Below are 21,752 nucleotides of genomic sequence, written 5' to 3' on the forward strand. Positions count from 1 at the left end.
AGAGCAGCAGGTGCCCAGAAGGAAGGCGGAAGTGGGGTTAAAGCACCGGCGAGACCCCCGTTGCTACAGTGTAGGGAGGAAGGGGCTCACGCAGACCATATCAGGCTTGTTTGTGGAGACTGAGCAAGTGAGATGCGGCTTGGCCAGGACAGAGGTGGTGGAGGTAATTAAAAATAGTCTCATTCTAGGTATATTTGGAAAAGGAACCCATACAGTTTGCTTATGATTGGGATGTATGTGATGTGAGAGAAAGAATGGAAGAAAGCGTAATTCCCCAGTCCCTGATTGAACAGCCGGAAGAATGGGATGCCATTTATGGAGATGGGGAAGAACATGGGACGGCCTCTGGGCAGGGACACATTGGGAGGTCTGATGTGTTTTAGGTCGCGTTAAGTTGTCCGTTTGACATCTGCGTGGACGTCATCAGAGAGCGCAGTCACCAGTGTCCAAATGTACTCTTGTGAACTGTTTTGTTTGGCATGTGTGTTCTGTCGTCTCAAGGGAGGCCAGAAACTAGGTCTTAACCAATCGGCACTCTTCTAAGGTTCCTACACTTAGGAGGTGCTCAGTGTGTACTTATTCAACTTTTATTAAAACTGCAAAGCCTAAAGTGTGTCATTAGGAACACTCAATAATATTTTGAGGCCAAGTCGAGGTGGCTCATGCCTGTTAATCCCAGCACTTTGGGAGGCCGAGGCAGCTGGATCACTTGAGGTCAGGAGTTCAAGACCAGCCTGGCCAACACAGTGAAACCCCGTCTCTACTAAAAATATAAAAATTAGCTACAGGCGGTGGCTCATGCCTGTAGTCCCAGCTACTCGGGAGGCTGACGCAGTAGAATTGCTTAAACCCAGGAGGCAGAGGTTGCAGTGAGCCGAGATCATGCCACTGCACTCCAGCCTGGGCAACAGAGCAAAAAACAATAACAATACTTTGAAGCTCCTCAGCATTATAGGAAACACCCACATGGGTCTCAAATTCAAGGAATTCACAGACTCATTGTTCCAGATGAAGATGACATCATCTTACAAAATCACACCGTCTGTTTCACGTCCAAAACAGTCCCCGCTGGCATTGACAGCGTGTTTTGAGATGGAGAAGGCTGCTCTCCAAAGGAATTTCAAGCAACAGATTTGATTATATATATTCTCACTGAAAAACCCCTCAGTGAGATTTCTTCATTAACTGTTAATGATCAAAAAAGTTTAAATCCTTATGACAAACCTAATTATAAAAATAGATTTGCTATGAATACTTGAGTGTACTTATTTGAGATGTGTGTAACAAGATTGTAACTTTCACCAAAGAAAGGGAAAAAACTTACTTTCCTTCACATACATTCAGACCCCAAGGGGGGAAAAGCGCATTGTCTAGACAGCTCAAACTAACTAGTGAGAACAAAACTAGCACTGGCCTGATGGGCTATCCGATCTGTGCCTACAATGACTCCTTTGGTAGAAAGCAAAGCCAGAATTTAGGCAAAAAGAAACAAAGAGAAGCCTTTGAAGTGATTTAAAAAAAGAATCTTCCAAGCCTATCTAGGTTAACATAAATTCCATTAACAGGACAGGCAGATACGGTAGCTCATGTCTGTAATCCCAGCATTTTGGGAGGCTGAGGCTGGCAGATCTCCTGAGGTCAGGAGTCTGAGACCAGCCTGGCTAACATGGCGAAACCACGTCTCTACTAAAAATATTAAAACTTAGCCAGGCATGGTCGTGCGTGGCTGTAATCCTAGCTACTCGGGAGGCTGAGACAGGAGAATCGCTTGAATTCAGGAGGCAGAGATTGCAGTGAGCCGAGACAGTGCCACTCCACTCCAACCTGGGCAACAGAGCGAGACTGTCTCAGAAAAAAAAAAAAAAAAAAAAAAACATTAACATCATCTTATTTTACTGCACATCTCAAGTATTCTCTCTCTCCATCATTTTTCTCTCATGAATTTTTCAGTAGGTAGGCTATTCTGGCCTGATTCACACGGCAGCATTTAATTCTAAGGCCTGTCTTTGGAGGCTTGGAGTTTGGTTTGGTTTTTGAGACAGAGTCTTGCTGTGGCACACAGACTGGAGTGGCATGGGAGCACGAGTGACCTTCCCTCTTCTGTAACCAAACTTAGGTGTGGCTGCTCACCACTCAAAAGCCAAATACGAGAGAGGAGGTTGGTGAGAGGAAAAGCAGGTTTACCAGGAAAACCAGCAAAATTGAGAAGATGATGAGGTAGCATTCTAAAGTACCATCTCCAGGCTGGGCACTGTAGCTCACACCTGTAATCCCAGGACTTTGGGAGGCCGAGGCAGGTGGATCACCTGAGGTCAGGAGTTTGAGACCAGCTTAGCCAGCATGATGAAACCCCGTCTCTACTAAAAAATACAAAAATTAACCAGGTGGCGGATGCCTGTAGTCCCAGCTTCTTGGGAGGCTGAGGCAGGAGACTCTCTTGAACCCAGGAGGCGGAGGTTGCAGTGAGCCGAGATTATACCACTACACTCCAGCCTGGGTAACAAGAGCGAAACCTCGTCTCAAAAAACAAACAAACAAACAACTAATTTTAAAAAATAAAGTACCATCTCCAATATTTTAGGCCGGTTGGAGGGTTTTTATGGGAGGGAACTCTGGGGGAGACAGGAGGGTTGGTATCGAGGAGGCTGAGGACCACAGACATATTTGGGCACTAGTGAGGGCTCGAGGAGGTTGGAAGCTTCTTGGTCCTTGTTCATGTCACAATGCTCTTATCAGCCTTTAACAACATATGCTTCCCCTTTAATCCCAGAGTTAGTTTTTTAAAAGTACATGATTCTTGTTGGTGTATATTATCTCGGTGCTCTAAAATTATCCTAGCCTACTTGCAGGAAAGGTAAAACCCTTTAAACAAAAACCGAGTTAGCTGTCTTCATTCTTTTGCTATGTCACGGTTGCACCTCGGCCTCCCAGTGTGCTGGGATTACAAGATGGTGTCTTTGGAGTTTTGAGATGTGGAAAGGCCTTCAGAATATCCAACAACAGTCTGAAGTCTTTAGTGGCAAACGTGTCCATCTGTATCCTGGCTCTTGCAGGAATCAATTATATTACTGTTATAAAGGCTCGTAGACATTTCTTAAAGAGGCTACAGATACTTGGTAACATGGAAATCCTCAGAGTTATCTATAAGCATACAGTAGATGTTATTTTCAGAAAATTAAATATTGCCTGCCCTGCGAAGTGTATATAATGTGGAACACACAAAGCCAGCAAAGAGGCTGACATGTTTGGAAATCAGCTTCTGGTCCTCTGAATGTCACATTACCTCTGCCTGGTGTTGGGCAAGAATAAGCAACTCTGGAAGAGTCTTACGAGATGGGTATTAACACTGAGAGCTTTATTTTTGTGACTTGGAAATGCAGCAAGACAGTCTTGATTTGTTTCCTTCTGTTCAGTTGATGCTGTTAATGGTCCTAAGAGGTTTGGGAGAGGATCTATGGAGCCAGTTCCAGATTGGTCCTCTTACTTAGAATACATTGGGCATCCCCATATGATACTGTAACTTGTAAGTATATTTGTCTAGGTATATATGCACACATAGGTTTGTGTGTGATGTAAATGGAGTTCTGAAATTGAACAGTGTCACACACTTGTACAATGTAACCAGAATTGTATGAGTAACGGTTGTAAGGCAAACATGACATCACAATTTTCTGTTCCACGAAACAAATCCATGAGCTCATGCCATTGGATCTTACTTATTTCAGGCAATAGTCACACTGTTGGTGGGTAGTGGGAATGCTAAGTTCATCTCTCGCTCTCTTTTTATTTTTTTGAGATGGAGTTTTGCTCTTGTTGCCCAAACTGGAGTGCAATGGCATGATCTTGGCTCACCGCAACCTCCACCTCCTGGGTTTAAGCGATCTCCAGCCTCTGCCTCCCAACTAACTGGGATTAAGGCATTCACCACCATGCTCATCTAGTTTTTTGCATTTTTAGTAGAGACAGGGTTTCTCCATGTTGGTCAGGCTGGTCCCAACCTCAGGTAATTTGCCCACCTCAGCCTCCCAAAGTGGTGGGATTACAGGCATGAGCCACCGTCCTGGCCCAGTTCATCTCTTTTTGGTGGCATTGTAGTATCTTGGCTCACAAGGCTAGAGGTCAGGAGGCATAGAAAAAGAATGGGTTTGGGGATCAAAGACTGGGATGAAATCCCAAACCTAACGGCTAATAGCTATGACATTAGCTCAGGCAAGTGACTTCATCTCTCTGTGACTATTCATAAAATTTATAAAATTGGAATAGCAATACTTCTCTCACTAGTATATTGTGAACTTTAAACAAAATATTTTTTGTAAAGTTTGTATCTGAGAGCTTGACAGAGCAGGCACTCAAAAAATTTTAGCCTGTTGGCTGGGAGCAGTGGCTCACGCCTATAATCCCAGCACTCAGGAGGCTGAGGCAGGTGGATCACGAGGTCAGGAGTTCAAGACCAGACTGGGCAATATGGTGAAACCCCGTCTCTACTAAAAAATACAAAAATTAGCTGGACATGGTGACTTGTGCCTGTAATCGCAGCTACTTGGGAGGCTGAGGTAGGAGAATTGCTTGACCCAGGACCCAGAAGACGGAGGTTGCAGTGAGCCAAGATCACGCCACTGCACTCCAGCCTGGGCTACAGAGCAAGACTCCATCTCAGAAAAAAAAAAAAAAAAAGTTAGCTTGCTTCACATTATAAATATAGCCCAGAACAATAGTAATGCACGCATGTGTATGGGTTCATGCTTACAGGCTGCCATGTGAATATACTCTAGTTAACTCTTCTAAAAACGTGCTTTGTATGGATCCAGTAAAGTCTGTCATTCTAGAAGTTATCAGAACCAGATCAATCAGAGTTCACAAAGGAGATGAAGAAGATAAAGTAGAAAAGTCAGAATCCACAGAAATTTCCTGCTTTGAAAGGGTTTTTTTTTTTTTTGGCACTTTAATGAAGTATGTGTGTTTTTGTGTGTCTGCATGTGTATAAAATCCAACAGAGGCCAGGTGCAGTGGCTCAGGCCTGTAACCCCAGCACTTTGGGAGTCCAAGGCAGGCAAATCACAAGATCAGAAGTTCAAGACCAGCCTAGCCAACATGCTGAAACCCTGTCTCTACTAAAAATACAAAAATTAGCTGGGCATGGTGGCATGTGCCTGTAATCCCAGCTACTTAGGAGGCTGAGGCAAAAGAATTACTTGAACCCTGGAGGTAGAGGTTGCAGTGAGCCAAGATCACACCACTGCACTCTAGCCTGGGCAACGGAGTGAGACTGTGTCTCAAAAAAAAAAAAAAAAAAAAAATCCAACAGAACATTTTAAATATTAGTGCATATAGCCAGTATTCATTTAGATTTACCACGTATCTGCCGTTTTTGTTCCTCTTCCTTCCTCCCTGAGGAATTCTATCTACAAACTTTGATCTAGATTCATTTTTTTCCCCGCTACCTAAAGAATACCTTTTAGTATTTTCTGGAATGGAGATCTGTTGGTGCTGAATTCTTTGTTACTTTTTGTCTGAACATGTCTCTATGGAAGGATCTTTTTGCTCCATATAGAATTCTTGATTGGCGAATCTTTTTCTTCGGCACTTTGAAGATATTCCATTGTCCGCTGGATTCCATTATTTTTGTTGAGATGTAAAATGTGAGTTCAATTGTTGCTTATTTGGAGGTAATATGTATTTTGTTCTAGAGGCGTGCGTGTGTGTGAAATGGAGTTTCTCTCGTCGCGCAGGCTAGAGTGCGATGGCGTGATCTTGGCTCACTCAACCTCTGCCTCACAGGTTCAAGCAATTCTCCTGCCTCAGCCTCCCAAGTAGCTGGGATTATAGGTGCTTGCCACCACAACTGGCTAATTTTTGTATTTTTAGTAGGGACAGGGTTTCACCATGCTGGCCAGCCTGGTCTTAGAGTAAAGTAGTGTGATCTCTGCTCAGTGCAACCTCCGTCCCCCAGGTTCGAGTGATTCACCTGCCTCAGCCTCCTGAGTAGCTGGGATTACAGGCGCATGCCACCACACCCGGCTTCATTTTGTATTTTTAGTAGCAACAGGGTTTCGCCATGTTAGCCAGGCTGGTCTCAAACTCCTGACATAAAGTGATCCACCCGCCATGGCCTCCCAAAGTGCTACGATTATAGGCATGAGCAACCATGCCCCGCCTTTTTACTACCTTATTTGCTGTCCAGTACAATAAGAAAAAAAAAAATTAAACATTTTGTCTAGAGTTTTAAAATTTGTTTGCATATATTTTTGTTCAGTTTTTAGTAGTTATCCTCAGAATGAAGGTTGGTCCAAATTACCTAGTCTACTACATCTAGAAGAAACATTGAAAATTGCCTTTTTTTTTTTGAGATGGAATCTCACTCTGTCACCCAGGCTGCAGTGCAGTAGCACAAACTCAGCCCACTGCAACCTCTGCTGCCTGGGTTCAAGCGTTTCTCCTGCCTCGGCCTCCAGAGTAACTGGAATTACAGGCACCTGCCATTGTGCCAGGCTAATTTTTATATTTTTAGTAGAGATGGGGTTTCACCCTATTAGCCAGGCTGGTCTTGAACTCCCAGACTTGTGATCCACCCACCTCAGCCTCCCAAAGTGCTGGGATTACAGGCCTGAGCCACCACGCCTGGCCTATCCAGTAAATATTTATTAAGCTCCAACCACATGCTGCATCCTTTTGTTGTTGTTTGCTTTTTGAGAAGGAGTCTTGCTCTGTTGCCCAGGCTGGAGTGCAGTGGCACAATCTTGGCCCACTGCAACCTCTGCCTCCTGGGTTCACGTGATTCTTGTGTCTCAGCCTCCCAAGTGTCTGGAATTACAGGTGCCCAACACCAGGCCCAGCTAATTATTTTTAGTGGAGATGGTTTCACCATGTTGGCCAGGCTGGTCTTGAACTCCTGACCTCAAGTGATCTACCCACCTCGGCCTCCCAAAGTGCTGGGATTACAGACGTGAGCCACTGCGGCCAGTCACCAAGCATCCTTTTAGGGGCTGGGGACTCAGTGGTAAACATCATGCCTGCCTCCTCGAAATCACCTACAGTCTCACTCTGATCCGTGTTTAGTCCTGTCCTGTATGATAATAGTTGTCCATTGAGCTCATAAAATCTAAAACCATGCTGGGCTTCTGAGGCCCACAGAGCCCAGCTCGGTGCTAAAAGCTAAGTGGTGCTCTGTCATTGCTGGGGTTCAAGTGACTGATTCTAACAGAGATCAGCTATAGAGCTAACACTTGGTGGAATATTTTAAATACCGATGGCCATTTCACTGGTTTCTGCCTATGGTAAGTACAGGTACACCCAAAAGTGAAAAGCCTCATTTATAGTGTGTTGCTGGGGGAGAGGGAGGTTTGCAAACTGAGTCATTTTTTCCCCATTCAGCCTGTGTGTGTCTGTGTGTCGGCCTGTGTATCTGTGTGCATGTGCCTGTGTATGTGTGTATCTGTGTGTGAGTGCCTGTGTGCATGCCTGTGTGTGCACCTGTGTATGTCTGTGTATGTGCCTGTGTATCTGTGTGTGTGCCTGTGTCTGTGTATGCCTGCATGTCTGTGTATCTGTCTCTGTATGTCTGTGCGTGTCTCTGTGCCTGTGTATGTATGTGTGCGTGTCTGTGTATGCCTGTGTATGTGCCTGTGTATATATGTGTGTCTGTGTATGCCTGTGTGTCTGTGTGTCTGTGTGCCTGTGTATGTCTGTGTATCTGTGTGTGTATCCCTGTGTGTCTATCTCTGTATGTCTGTATGTGCGTGTCTGTGTGCCTGTGTATCTGTCTGTATCTGTGTATGCCTGTCTCTGTATGTCTGTGCGTGTCTGTGTGCCTGTGTATGTGTGTGTATGTATCTGTGTGTGTCTGTGTATCTTTCTGTATGTGTGCCTGTGTATGTCTGTATGTGCCTGTATGTATCTGTGTGTGTGCCTGTGTACCTGTCTCTGTATGTCTGTGCATGTCCATGTGCCTGTGTATGTCTATGCCTTTATGTATGTATCTGTGTGTGTGTGTCTGTGTATGCCTGTGTCTGTCTCTGTATGTCTGTGTATGTATCTGTGTGCGTGTCTGTGTATCTCTCTGTATGTGCATGTCTGTATGCCTGTGTATGTGCCTGTGTGTCTGTGTGTGTGTATGCCTGTGTATGTGCCTGTGTATGTCTGTATGTGTGTGTGCCTGTGTCTGTATGTGCGTGTCTGTGTGCCTGTTTATCTGTGTCTGTGTCTATATGTATCTGTGTATGCCTTTGTGTATGCCTGTGTCTGTATATCTGTATGTATGTGTGTCTGTGTGCCTGTGTATGTCTGTCTGTGCCCGTGTGTCTGTGTGTATGTATCTGTGTGTGCCTGTGTTTGCCTGTGTATCGGTCTCTGTATGTGCGTGTCTGTGTACCTGTGTGTGCCTGTGTATGTGTCTGTGTATGTATCTGTGTGTGTGTGTGTGTGTGAGTTCATACGTGTGCTTAAATCAAAGAAAAAACGTTTTCATTTGTTCCCTTCCTCCTTCCTCTCTCTGTCTCTCCCTGTTTCCGCAGGTCAGCGTTGAAGTTTTGGTAGAGTATCCTTTTTTTGTGTTTGGACAGGGCTGGTCTTCCTGCTGTCCGGAGAGAACCAGCCAGCTCTTTGATTTGCCGTGTTCCAAACTCTCAGTTGGGGATGTCTGCATCTCGCTGACCCTCAAGAACCTGAAGAACGGCTCTGTTAAAAAGGGCCAGCCCGTGGATCCCGCCAGCGTCCTGCTGAAGCACTCAAAGGCCGACGGCCTGGCGGGCAGCAGACACAGGTATGCTGAGCAGGAAAACGGAATCCACCAGGGGAGTGCCCAGATGCTGTCTGAGAATGGCGAACTGAAGTTTCCAGAGAAAATGGGATTGCCCGCAGCACCCTTCCTCACCAAAATAGAACCCAGCAAGCCTCCGGCCACGAGGAAGAGGAGGTGGTCGGCGCCGGAGAGCCGCAAACTGGAGAAGTCAGAAGATGAACCACCTTTGACTCTTCCTAAGCCTTCTCTAATTCCTCAGGAGGTTAAGATTTGCATTGAAGGCCGGTCTAATGTAGGCAAGTAGAGGCAGCGTGGGGAAAGGAAACGTGGCTCTCCCTTATCATTTGTATCCAGATTACTGTACTGTAGGCTAAATAACACAGTATTTACATGTTTTCCTCTTATTTTAGGTTTCTGTTCTAACCTTGTCATTAGAGTTACAGCAGGTGTGTCGCAGGAGACTGGTGCATATGCTTTTTCCACGAGTGTCAGTGAGCAGGCGGGAGGAAGGGGGCTCCAGGCATCCCCTGGGAAGAAAGGAGTGGGGCTTCAGGGGCACCCGCCTTCTCTAGCAGCACAGAAGCAGCCCGGGGCGCTGACTCCTGCTAGTTTCAGGGGAAAGTTCCGTGGGAAGGGTCCTGCAGAGTTGCAGGGGTGCATGCATGTGGGGGTGCAGAGGCACTGTGGTGGCCAGTGAGGGTCTCTTTTTCTCTGCCTCCCTCTCTTGTTATCAGCATGGGACTGGGGATTCAGAGCAGGGTCCTCCTGGGGTTCCCATGTACACGATCAACAGCAGGAACCCAGCTTCAGGGCATCGCAGAGACGCGTCAGATGGCAGATTTGGAAAGCTAACCATTTAAAAGAACATTTTTCTCTCCAACATTTTACAGTAAAAGCAACTTTTAATTGTATAGATATATATTTCCCCCTATGGGGCCTGACTGCACTGATATCTTTTTTTTTTTTTTTAAAGAGCAACTGCCACATGCGGGATTTCATTTCTGCTTTACTAGTGCAGTGATGTCACCAGGGTGTCGTGGACAGGGAAGCCCCTGCTGTCATGGCTCCACGTGGGGTAAGGGGGTTTGGGGGTGGGGCGGGGAGAGAGTGAACACCCACGCTGGTTCCTGTGCAGTGTTAGGAAGACCTATCAGGTTACTGCCTTGACTTCACTCCCAAGAGGTAGATGCAAACTGCCCTTCCGTGACAGCAACGGAAGCTCTTCTCAATGAGTTTGCAAAATCTGTCTTTTAATTCTAGTACTGTTTATAGTTCATGACTATGGACAACTCGGGTGCCACTTTTTTTTTTTCAGATTCCAGTGTGACATGAGGAATTAGATTTTGAAGATGAGCATATATTACTATCTTTAAGCATTTAAAAATACCGTTCACACTTTATTACCAAGCATCTTGGTCTCTCATTCAACAAGTACTGTATCTCATTTTAAACTCTTTGGGAAGAGGAAAAAAAAAAAAAACTAAGTTGCTTTCTTTTTTTTCAACACTGTAACTACATTTCAGCTCTGCAGAATTGCTGAAGAGCAAGATATTGAAAGTTTCAATGTGGTTTCAAGGGATGAATGTGAATTATGAACTCGTGTGTGACAATAAATGACCAAGTACTACCTGACAGGAGGCACTTTCACTTTGATGTCTGAGAAACAGTTACAGGCATATGCAGAGTGGGCAGAGGAACTGAGGAAAGGGATGGAGAAGAGAATACTCATTTTTGTCCAGTGTTTTTAAGATGAACTTTTAAAGAACCTTGCAATTTGCACATCTTGAGTTTGTAATTTGTGTGATATTCCTGCAGTTTTTATCCAATAACATTGTGGGAAAGGTTTGGGGGACTGAACGAGCATAAATAAATGTAGCAAAATTTCTTTCTAACCTGCCTAAACTCTAGGCCATTTTATAAGGTTATGTTCCTTTGAAAATTCATTTTGGTCTTTTTACCACATCTGTCACAAAAACCCAGGTCTTAGTGGGCTCTTAGAAACTCTGAGAATTTTCTTCAGATTTGTTGAGTTTTCCATAAAAACATTTATATATGTGAGCAAGATTTTTTTTAAAACAATTGCTTTATTAGTGTTATTTTCAGAATGACTTTTTTTTCTATTCAAAATCAAATCAAGATTTAATGTTTGGTACAAACCCAGAAAGGGTATTTCATAGTTTAAACCTTTCATTCCCAGAGATCTGAAATATCATTTGTGGGTTTTGAGTGCATCTTTAAAGTGCTTTAAAAAAACGTTTTATAAGTAGGGAGAAATGTTTAAATATTCTTACTTCGAGGGCTGCAGCGAACCTGAACAAATCCATACTCGATTTTTCTTTTACCCCCTTGAAAATAGTATTTCCTTCATTTCACAAATTAAAAAACAAAAATCTGACATCATCAGCCCACATTTTGGCTATCTAGTATTCATTTACATTTAGCACTCAGCAGGACTAATGATTTTTGTAAACCATTTTCTGGGGTGTACCAAAAACATCTGAATAGGTTTAGAATAGCTAGAATAGTTCCTTGACTTTCCTGGAACTTCATTACCCTCTCAGCATGCTTGCAGAGAGGTGGGTGGGCTCATTCTTGCGGTCAGACTGCTTAGTTAGTGCTGTATTTTTTAAACGTTTCTGTTCAGAGAACTTGCTTAATCTTCCATATATTCTGCTCAGGGCACTTGCAATTATTAGGTTTTTTTTTCTTTTTGTTTTTTAACCTTTGATGGTAAGAGGAATACGGGCTGCCACACAGACTTTGTTCTCGTTAGTATCACTATTGACAACTCATGTGGACTCAGAGAAACACACACCACCTTTTGGCTTACTTCGAGTACAGAACTGACTGGATCCACTAAACTAACACTAAGATGCGAAAACACACGTGGTTTGCAGCAATAGGAACATCATCATTTTTGTGGTTCTATTTCAGGTATAGGAATTATAAAAATAATTGGTTCTTTCTAAGCACTTGTCCCATTCATTCTCTTGCTTTTTTAGCATGTGCAATACTTTCTGTGCCAATAGAGTCTGACCAGTGTGCTCTATAGTTAAAGCTTATTCCCTTTCCGCTTCTTCCTTGTTTGGTTGATCTTCCCCATTCTGGCCAGAGCAGGGCTGGAGGGAAGGAGCCAGCAGGGAGAGCGCCTCCCACCTTTCCCTTGCTGCAGATGCTGAGTGCTGGGGCGGGCAGCCTTCAGGAGCCCCGTGCGTCTGCTGCCGCGTTGCAGAAAAAGCCAGCCAAGGAGACCTGTCACCACATGGAATAGTGAATGTGGAGTGTGGAGAGGAAGGAGACAGATTCATTTCTGAGACGCACTCTGGAGCCAGGTAGCCTGGAGTCAACCCATTTTCCACGGTCTTTTCTGCGAGCGGGTAGGCCCCCTCCTCGGAGTCTGTGTCCTTGAGACTTGGAGCCCTGCCTCTGAGCCTGGACAGGAAGTATGGCCTGTTGTGCGTGTGTTCTGAGCGTGCTGGCCAGTGGCTGTGGAGGGGACCACTGCCAACCACGGTCACCACTCCCTGTGGTAGCTTTCTCTTCAAATAGGAAGAATGCACAGAGGGCAGGAGCCTCCTGTTTGCAGACGCTGGCGGGCCCCGAGGCTCCCAGAGCAGCCTCTGTCACCGCTTCTGTGTAGCAAACATTAACGATGACAGGGGTAGAAATTCTTCGGTGCCGTTCAGCTTACAAGGATCAGCCATGTGCCTCTGTACTATGTCCACTTTGCAATATTTACTGACAGCCGTCTTTTGTTCTTTCTTTCCTGTTTTCCATTTTTAAACTAATAACAGCAGGCCTTTTGCGTTTACAGTGGAACACAATCACCAAGAAATTAGTCAGGGCGAAAAGAAAAAATAATAATATTAATAAGAAACCAACAAACAAGAACCTCTCTTTCTAGGGATTTCTAAATATATAAAATGACTGTTCCTTAGAATGTTTAACTTAAGAATTATTTCAGTTTGTCTGGGCCACATTGGGGCAGAGGGGGGAGGGAGGGATACAGAGATGGATGCCGCTTACCTCAGATCTTTTAAAGTGGAAATCCAAATTGCATTTTCATTGGGACTTTCAGGATAATTTTCTATGTCGGTCAATTTTTCGTTTTCCCTTACTCACCCAGTTTAGTTTGGGATGATTTGATTTTTGTTGTTGATCCCATTTCTAACTCAGAATTGTGAGCCTCTATGTTTTCTGTTAGGTGAGTGTGTTGGGTTTCCCCCACCCCACCAGGAAGTGGCAGCATCCCTCCTTCTCCCCTAAAGGGACTCTGCGGAACCTTTCACACCTCTTACTCAGGGACGGGGCTGGTGTGTGTGTGGTACACTGATGTGTCCAGAAGCAGCACTTTGACTGCTCTGGAGTAGGGTTGTACAATTTCAAGGAATGTTTGGATTTCCTGCATCTTGTGGATTACTCCTTAGATACCGCATAGATTGCAATATAATGCTGCATGTTCAAGATGAACAGTAGCTCCTAGTAATCATAAAATCCACTCTTTGCACATAGTTTGATCTTTACAGAAATATGTTGCCAAAATTTTTGTTGTTGTAGCTCTGGATTTTGTTTTTTAAGGAAATGATTGACAATACCCTTTTAACATCTGTGACTACTAAGGAAACCTATTTCTCTCACAGAAAAATCTCCAGTGCTTTTGAAGACACTAATGTCATGCTATTTCAGATATGGGTGAGGAAGCAGAGCTCTCGGACCGAAGGCCAGGCTTCTTGAGCTGTGCAGGTTGTCATGGCTACTGTTTCAGGAGCCACAAGCAGCTCAACAGACTGGTCTGTTGTCTTCTGAAACTCTTTGCACTTCAATTTGCACCAGGTGAAAAGAGGGCTGGCAGACTCCGTGGCCCAATTCAGTTTCTTCGGTGGTGATATGAAAGGAAAGAGAATTACAATTTTTTTTTTTTTGTAAGTGGAGTGGAGGCCTTTGCTTCCACATTTGTTTTTAACCCAGGATTTCTGAAATAGAGAATTTAAGAACACATCAAGTAGTAACACGGAGAATATACTTTTTTATAAAGCACACGCACCTGCTATTGTGTTAGGTTGGTTTCCTCTCTTTTCCACGGACAGTGTTGTATTTCTGGCATAGGGAAACTCCAAACAACTTGCACACCTCTACTCCGGAGCTGAGATTTCTTTTACATAGATGACCTCGCTTCAAATGTTACCTTACTGATAGGATCTTTTCTTGTAGCACTATAACCTTGTGGGAATTTTTTTTTTAATGTACACCTAATTTGAGAAGCTGAAGAAAACAAAATTTTGAAGCACTCACTTTGAGGAGTACAGGTAATGTTTTTAAAAATTGCACAAAAGAAAAATGAATGTCGAAATGATTCATTCAGTGTTTGAAAGATAATGGATCTGTTGAAACAATGAGTTTCATACTTTGTTTGTTTTAAAAAAAAAATGAAAAAGCAGAGAAGGGTTGAAAGTTACATGTTTTTTTGTACATAGAAATTTGTCATGTCTAAATGATCAGATTCGTATGGTTACGGCCAGGAAGAATTACTACGTAAAAGGCTCTTAAACTATACCTATGCTTATGTTGTTTTTGTTACACATGGCCCTCGTCTGAGGGAGGGGAACTCGTATTCTGCTATTTGAGAATACTGTTCATTCCTATGCTGGAAGTACTTCTCTGAGCTCCCTTCTTAGTCTAAACCCTTAAGCCATTGCAACTTCTTTTTCTTCAGAGATGGTATTTGACATTTTCAGCACTTCTTGTTCCTATAAACCCAAAGAATATAATCTTGAACATGACGTGTTTGTAACAAGGATTCCAGGCTACCAATCAAATAGGACTCATTATGGGGACAAAAAAATAACTTCACCTTCTTTCCCCCCACACCTCATTTAAATGGGGGGCGTCAAAATGCCTCATTTTACTTTAGTTTCTTTATAAAGAGGCCAAAATAAATGCGGAGCAACTTCTCAGAATAGTATTCCTGTCCACACATCAAGCCGGACAGCGGAAACTGGACAGCTGTGGGGATATTAAGCACCCCGCTTTCAATTCTTAAATTCAGAATCTCGTCCCCTCCCTTCTCATGGAAGGCGATCGTCCTGGTAGCTAACGTTCCCCTGTGTGGGCGGAGGGAATGCCGGCTTCAGTTTTTCATGTCCCTGTGACTTGCATACAAATGGTTCAACTGTATTAAAATTAAGTGCATTTGGCCAATAGGTAGTATCTATACAATAACAATCTCTAAGACTTTCCATAACTTTTCTTACCTGAAAGGACTCAAGTCTTCCACTGCAGATACATTGGAGGCTTTGCCCACGTTTTCTTTCCCTTTAGTTCTTTTGCTGTCTGGGTGGCCGGTGAGCCTGTCCCCTTTTCTGTGGCCAATCTGAAGGCCTTCATTGGAAGCGCTGTTTACAGTCATCCTTACCAAGATAACATCCTGTCCTCCAGAATACCACGTATTAGGTGACACTAGCTCGAGCTGTTGTTGTCTTCAGAGCAGTTACCAAGAATCTCGGTGCATAGGTTTTCTCTGGTTCTTACAGGAACTACCTACTCTCTCAGTTACCTGGTCCAGGAGTGGGGTAAATCCTTGAGTCAGTGCATTTGAACTTGATACCTGTGCATTCAGTTCTGTAAAGACTGCCCTTTTTTGGCGGGGTTTCTTCCTCTCCCCAGCCTGACTACTCAACTCTAAATCCAAATTAGTGTCAGCTGAAAGGAGGTTTCAAGATAGTCCCTGTCAGTATTTGTGGTGACCTTCAGATTAGAGTCTTCGTTTCCAGCCAGTCGAGTCCTGGCCCGAGCGCCATCTGTGAGACTCGTACCACTGGATGTTTTAATAACGGATCATTACCACCAAACTTCCAATCATATGCCTCCCACAGGCCAAGGGAAAACAGACACCAGAACTTGGGTTGAGGGCACTACCAGACTGACATGGCCAGTACGGAGGAGAACTAGGGAAGGAATGTTTTGCACCTTATTGAAAAGAAAATTTTAAGTGCATACATAATAGTTAAGAGCTTTTATTGTGACAGGAGAACTTTTTTCCATATGCGTGCATACTCTCTGTAATTCCAGTGTAAAATATTGTACTTGCACTAGCTTTTTTAAAACAAATATTAAAAAATGGAAGAATTCATATTCTATTTTCTAATCGTGGTGTGTCTATTTGTAGGATACACTCGAGTCTGTTTATTGAATTTTATGGTCCCTTTCTTTGATGGTGCTTGCAGGTTTTCTAGGTAGAAATTATTTCATTATTATAATAAAACAATGTTTGATTCAAAATTTGAACAAAATTGTTTTAAATAAATTGTCTGTATACCAGTACAAGTTTATTGTTTCAGTATACTCGTACTAATAAAATAACAGTGCCAATTGCAGGTGTGCGTCTTTGCCTTCTGTTGGGTCCTCTAAGAGGAGGCCAGGAAAAAGGTATTAATTTCTCCTATTTACCCCTGCTCTCCCTGGGTAGGTCGGACGTGGGGAGGTTAACAGGAGGCATTGCCTTCACTGCTAATTTTTTGGGGGGTGAAGAGTGTGCTTGAGATGAGGTTCTAAGATAAAAGGCACATATCCACACCTGATGTCTTGGCTTCTTCAGTTCATGCTTATGTCTCCTAGCTGAACACTGCTGTTCACAAGAGGTCTATTTGTCTTTAAATGTGATAGCTTCATGGGCTCATGGGGCATAACCTATATGCTCTTTAAGATTTGCTCTAAACTGGTTAGGTCTGAAAGTGGAAAATTTATTATTTATTGTATTTACTGTAATTCAAGCTCATTAGAAATTCAATGCGGAGGCTGGGCGTAGTGACTCATACCCATAATCTGAGCACTTTGGGAGGCCTGCTAACGCCCAGGAGTTCAAGACCAGCCTGGGCAACATAGTAGGACCTCATCTCTACAAAACATAAAATTAGCCGGGTGTGGTGGCACATGCCTATGGTCCCAGCTACTTGGGGGACCGAAGTGGGAAGATGGCATTGGGCCAGGAAGTCAAGGCTGCAGTGAGCCATAATCATACTGCTGTACTCCTGCCTGGGCGACAGAGCAAAACTCAGTCTCAAAAAAAAAAAAAAGTTAACTTTATGAAGCCTCTGCTTCAAAATGATCCTGGTGAGTTTTTGACTTTTAACTACTCAGTCTCCATTTCCCTAAAAATTGGATTGTTAAGAACTTGCCTTTGGTTTGTGGAAACGAAGAGCCAGTCCACAAAATCTTTACAGAAGATGGGTAAAGCAGCACGTGTCCCCACAAGGGACACAGGCCTAGGGGTGCCACAGTGGACAGACAGGTGTCATCCTCCCTGACCACTCCATTCTGAAACAAGTTCCCTTACTACTGCTAGTCCATTTTTAACAGCTCCCTTTGAGCCAAATCATGAGCAAACTTCCATTCACAATTGCTACAAAGAGAATAAAATATATAGGAATACAACTAACAAAGGATGTAAAGGACCTCTTCAAGGAGAACTACAAACCACTGCTCAAGTAAATAAGAGGACACAAACAGATGAAAAAAACATTCCATGCTCATGGTTAGGAAGAATCAATATCATGAAAATGGCCATACTGCCCAAAGTAATTTATAGATTCAACGCTATCCCCATCAAGCTACCAGTGACCTTCACAGAACTGGAAAAAACACCTTAATCTTCATATGGAACCAAAAGAGAGCCCACATAGCGAAGACAATCCTGAGCAAAAAGAACAAAGCCGGAGGCATGCTACCTGATTTCAAGCTGTACTACAAGTCTACAGTAATCAAAACAGCATGGTACTGGGACCAAAACAGATACAGACCAATGGAACAGAGCAGAGGCCTTGGAGGCAACACCACACATCTACAACCATCTCATCTTTGACAAACCTGACAAAAACAAGCGATGGAGAAAGGATTCCCTATTTAATAAATGGTGTTGGAAAAAACTGGCTAGCAGTGTGCAGAAAGCAGAAACTGGACCCCTTCCTGACACCTTACACTAAAGTTAACTCCAGATGGATTAAAGACTTCAACACAAGAGCTAACACTATAAAGACCCTAGAAGAAAACCTAGGTAAAACCATTCAGGACACAGGCATATGCAAGGACTTCATGACTAAAACACCAAAAGCATTGGCAACAAAATCCAAAATAGACAAATGGGATCTAATCAAACTCCAGAGCTTCTGTACAGCAAAAGAAACAATCATTAGAGTGAACCAGCAACCAACAGAATGGGAAAAAATTTTTGCAATCTACAAAGAACTAAAACAGATTTACAAGAAAAAAAAAACCCATCCAAAAGTGGGAGAAGGATTATGAACAGACACTAAAGACATATAGGAGGCCAACAAACATGAAAAAATGCTCATCACCACTGATTATTACAGAAATGCAAATCAAAACCACATTGAAATACCACCTCACACCAGTTAGAATGACAATCATTAAAAAATCTGGAGACAACATGCTGGAGAGGATGTAGAGAAATATGAACACTTTTACACTATTGGTGGGAGTATAAACTAGTTAAACCATTGTGAGACAGTGTGGCGCATACTCAGGGACCTAGAAATAGACATTCCATTTGACCCAGCAATCCCATTACTGGGTATATACCCAAAGGATTATAAGTCATTCTGTTATAAAGACACATGGACACATATGTTCATAGCGGCACTGTTTACAATAGCAAAGACCTAGAACAACCCAAATGCCCATCGACGACAGACTGGACAAGGAAAATGTGGCACATATACACCATGGAATACTATGCAGCCATAAAAAACAATGAGTTCGTGTCCTTTGTAGGGACATGGATAAATCTAGAAACCATAATTCTCAGCAAACTGACACAAGAACAGAAAATCAAACACCGCACGTTCTCACTCATAGGCGGGTATTGAACAATGAGAACACATGGACACAGGGAGAGGAGCATCACACACTATGGTCTGTTGCAGGGGAGCTAGGGGAGGGACAGCAGTGGGTGGGAAAGTCAGGGAGGGATAACATGGGGAGAAATGCCAAATGTAGGTGACGGGGGGATGGAGGCAGCAAACCACATTGCCATGTGGGTACCTATGCCACAATCCTGCATGATCTGCACATGTACCCCAGAACCTAAAGTACAGTAAACACACACACACAAAAGCAGAAGTTGCAATTCTCATCTCTGATAAAATAGACTTTAAAGCAACAAAGACCAAAAGAGACAAAGAAGGACATTACATAATGGTAAAAGGATCAATTCAACAAGAAGAGCTAACGATCCTAAATATATACGTACCCAATACAGGAGCACCCAGATACATAAGGCAAGTTCTTAATGACTTACAAAGAGACTTAGACTCCCACACAGTAATAGTGGGAGACTTTAACACTATATTGTTAATATTAGACAGATCAACAAGACAGAAAATTAACAAGGATATCCAGGACTTGAACTCAGACCTGGAACAAGTAAACTTAATAAACATTTACAGAACTCTCCACCCCAAATCCACAGAACATACATTTTTCTCAGTATCACATCACACCTACTCTAAAAAAGTGACCACAAAATTGGAAGTAAATCACTCCTCAGCAATTACATAGCATTTCACAGGTTTAAATGAAATATTGGTTGGCTGCTTGTTATTTTCCTCCCTTATTCCTTCCTGTCTCCATTGTTAAGCACACTTATTGGCATAAAAGAGGTTTTCAATACCCATTTTTAGACTGCATTCTAGCCTGGGCAATAGAGCTAGATTCCCGTTCTCTTTCTTTATTCTTCCTTTCTTTCTTCAAAAAAAAAAAAAAACTCTCTTTAAGATGTCCTTTCCTTCACCCCTCTCCCTTATTTTGCAATAGTCTCTTAAAAACGAACATTTGAAGATAAGCATAAAACACACCTTCCAGAGGACCAGCCAGAGAGCCTCACACCTCAAAGAGGACACGGTGGGGAGCCTGCAGCCACGCCCCACGTCTTGCTCCATGTTAAACAGCCTCTTGGCCCTCCTGTCTCCAAAGTGCAGCCCTTGTATTTCTAAAGGTGCAAGAGTTACTCTTAATGAGCTGGGCGTGGTGGCTCACACCTGTAATCCTAACACTTTGGGAGGTTGCAGTGGGCAGAGGCCTGAGCCCAGGAGTTTGAGACCATTCTGGGCAACATGGCAAAATCCTGTCTCTACAAAAAATACAACAATTAGCTGGGCATGGTGGCAAGGTGCCTGTAGTCCCAGCTACTTGGGAGGCTGAGGTGAGAGGATCACTTGAGCCTGGGAGGTCAAGGCTGTTCACCACAGCTGTGATCCCGCCACTGTGTTCCAGCCTGGATGACAAGAGTGTTAATAATTTTTTTATTTTAATTTTTATTAAATTATTTTTAATAATAATAATTTTTTAAAAATCGTAAAGGATTTAGTAGGGAGAAGTATTGCACTGGACTGAACACTGCTGGATCTCTCAACATATTCTTAAATGACCAGCAGGCCTGTACAATCCCAGAGTGAGACGGTTCTGCTTGCACCCTTCTCACGCCCTCAGTCACTGTGGACAATCAGGCCGTTCATTCACCCTGACACAGCAGCACCCTGTGGCCCTTCTCTACTCCAGGGTCACTGTTTGCCTTTCCAAAGAAAACTGACTTGCGTACCTGCTCTTTAGCCTTATCAAAAAGTCAAGTAAAACATCCTCATCTGAGCTTTCCAGGCCTGGAACTCAATACTTGGAAGTTAAGTGGCCGGTCATCCCTTCTTCTGTGTTCACTGTTTAAACAAGCATCCTGGGGGGCTGCTGCAGGTCAGCTGCACAGGCCGGTTCTCCAAGACGTCATTGTTCCCAGCCCATTCACTGACCTTATGTAGTAGTGCCGTGTGGTCCTTCCAGGAAAGGATTCCCTGGCGACAAGAGAATGTCTCTAACTCCTGTCTCAAGCCAGTACCTTTTAGGGTGCCGCTAATCAAAGGTGTGGCTCTTCTGCAGTGCATCTCCACTTGCTGACTTCTCAGGAGATAACCTTTCCATAAAACATCCAATGGAAATTCAAAGGGAGTTGGAACTGAGAAGGTGGGGGTGGGGAAAGATGGAAGAAAACAAAATGAAATGAGAAGCCAGGACAGGGACAGCTTCCTAGAGGCGACAGCAAACTGGTAGGGACAGATGACTTGTCCCTGACAAGCACGTGTAATGAAAGTCTCAGGAAAACACATTGCCCCAATCTTGTGAGTATCAGCTGGGAAAACTCTCTCCAGTTAATTGCTTTTGTTCTTTTCTAGCAACCAAAAGCTACAGGTGGGGGATGCCACCACCTCTGGCTTTTGCTGGAAAAGCTAGAGGTGGTTACTCTGACTCTGGCCTGTCCGCCCCCACCCCCCCCCCCGCCCCACACTGTCCTTCTCTCCCTGCTCCTCCTAAGGTGACTTGTCTGCTAATCACCAGGAGTGGCTTGCTACCAGCCTGTCTAGAAAGAAGGCAAAACAAATCCCAAACCATTCAACATGACTCCTACAAATACAAACTCCAGCACTTCATCAAGTCTTAAGATAATAGCATTATATTAAAGTGAAACCATCTTCTTTTAAAAAAGAGAGAAAGGTGCAAGTGTCGGTTTGAACAATGAGGTTATGAGTTCTGGGCAGCAGGGCTCTGACGTTGCCCCAACCAGTGCCTTGCGTCTGGGTCCCCGAGAAGACACACGAGAGGGCACTGAAGCTCCAGGCGGCAGGAGGGTGGAGACAGCACACAGCATTCCACCATTCAGCAGCAGTCAGAAGCTCAGCCCGAGCAGACTAGGAGGGAGATGGGAAGAGCAGGTTTGGAAGCTTCCGCTCGGGCAGGACGCCGCTTCACTCCCGGGGTTAGCTGAACACGGTGTTGTGCTGCTGGGTCACCCGGATGAACGTGGCCCTCCTGCTGAGCTCCTTGAGTTTGGCGGCCCCCACGTAGGTGCAAGTGGACCTCAGTCCCCCAAGAATATCCAGGATAGTGTTTTCCACATCTCCTTTGTAAGGCACTTCCACAGTCTTCCCCTCGGAGGCTCTGCAAGACAAAGGCAGTT

The 21,752-nt window shown here is 43.9% G+C and overlaps 2 protein-coding genes across 6 annotated transcripts in view; one reads left to right on the plus strand and one right to left on the minus strand.

Annotated features, from left to right (window-relative positions):
- ATXN1 (ataxin 1) overlaps positions 1-16,110 on the plus strand; it is a 463,177-nt gene extending 447,067 nt beyond the window's left edge. For all 3 annotated transcript variants that reach the window (XM_078368284.1, XM_078368283.1, XM_054254787.2), the window contains one exon: positions 8,511-16,110. In XM_078368284.1, coding sequence (XP_078224410.1) covers positions 8,511-9,041 — 531 coding nt within the window. In that variant the 3' untranslated portion in view covers positions 9,042-16,110. The remainder of the gene's footprint in view (positions 1-8,510) is intronic.
- The window catches only part of GMPR (guanosine monophosphate reductase), a 147,289-nt gene continuing 136,338 nt past the window's right edge, over positions 10,802-21,752 (minus strand). For 2 of the 3 annotated variants that reach the window (XM_035294832.3, XM_002806679.6), the window contains one exon: positions 21,233-21,733. In XM_035294832.3, coding sequence (XP_035150723.1) covers positions 21,553-21,733 — 181 coding nt within the window. In that variant the 3' untranslated portion in view covers positions 21,233-21,552. Of the gene's footprint in view, positions 20,754-21,232; positions 21,734-21,752 lie in introns of those variants that run through there. The other variant, XM_078368290.1, reaches the window with a different exon arrangement.

The sequence above is a fragment of the Callithrix jacchus genome, chromosome 4 (assembly GCF_049354715.1).
Source record: "Callithrix jacchus isolate 240 chromosome 4, calJac240_pri, whole genome shotgun sequence".
Lineage (NCBI taxonomy): Eukaryota > Metazoa > Chordata > Mammalia > Primates > Cebidae > Callithrix > Callithrix jacchus.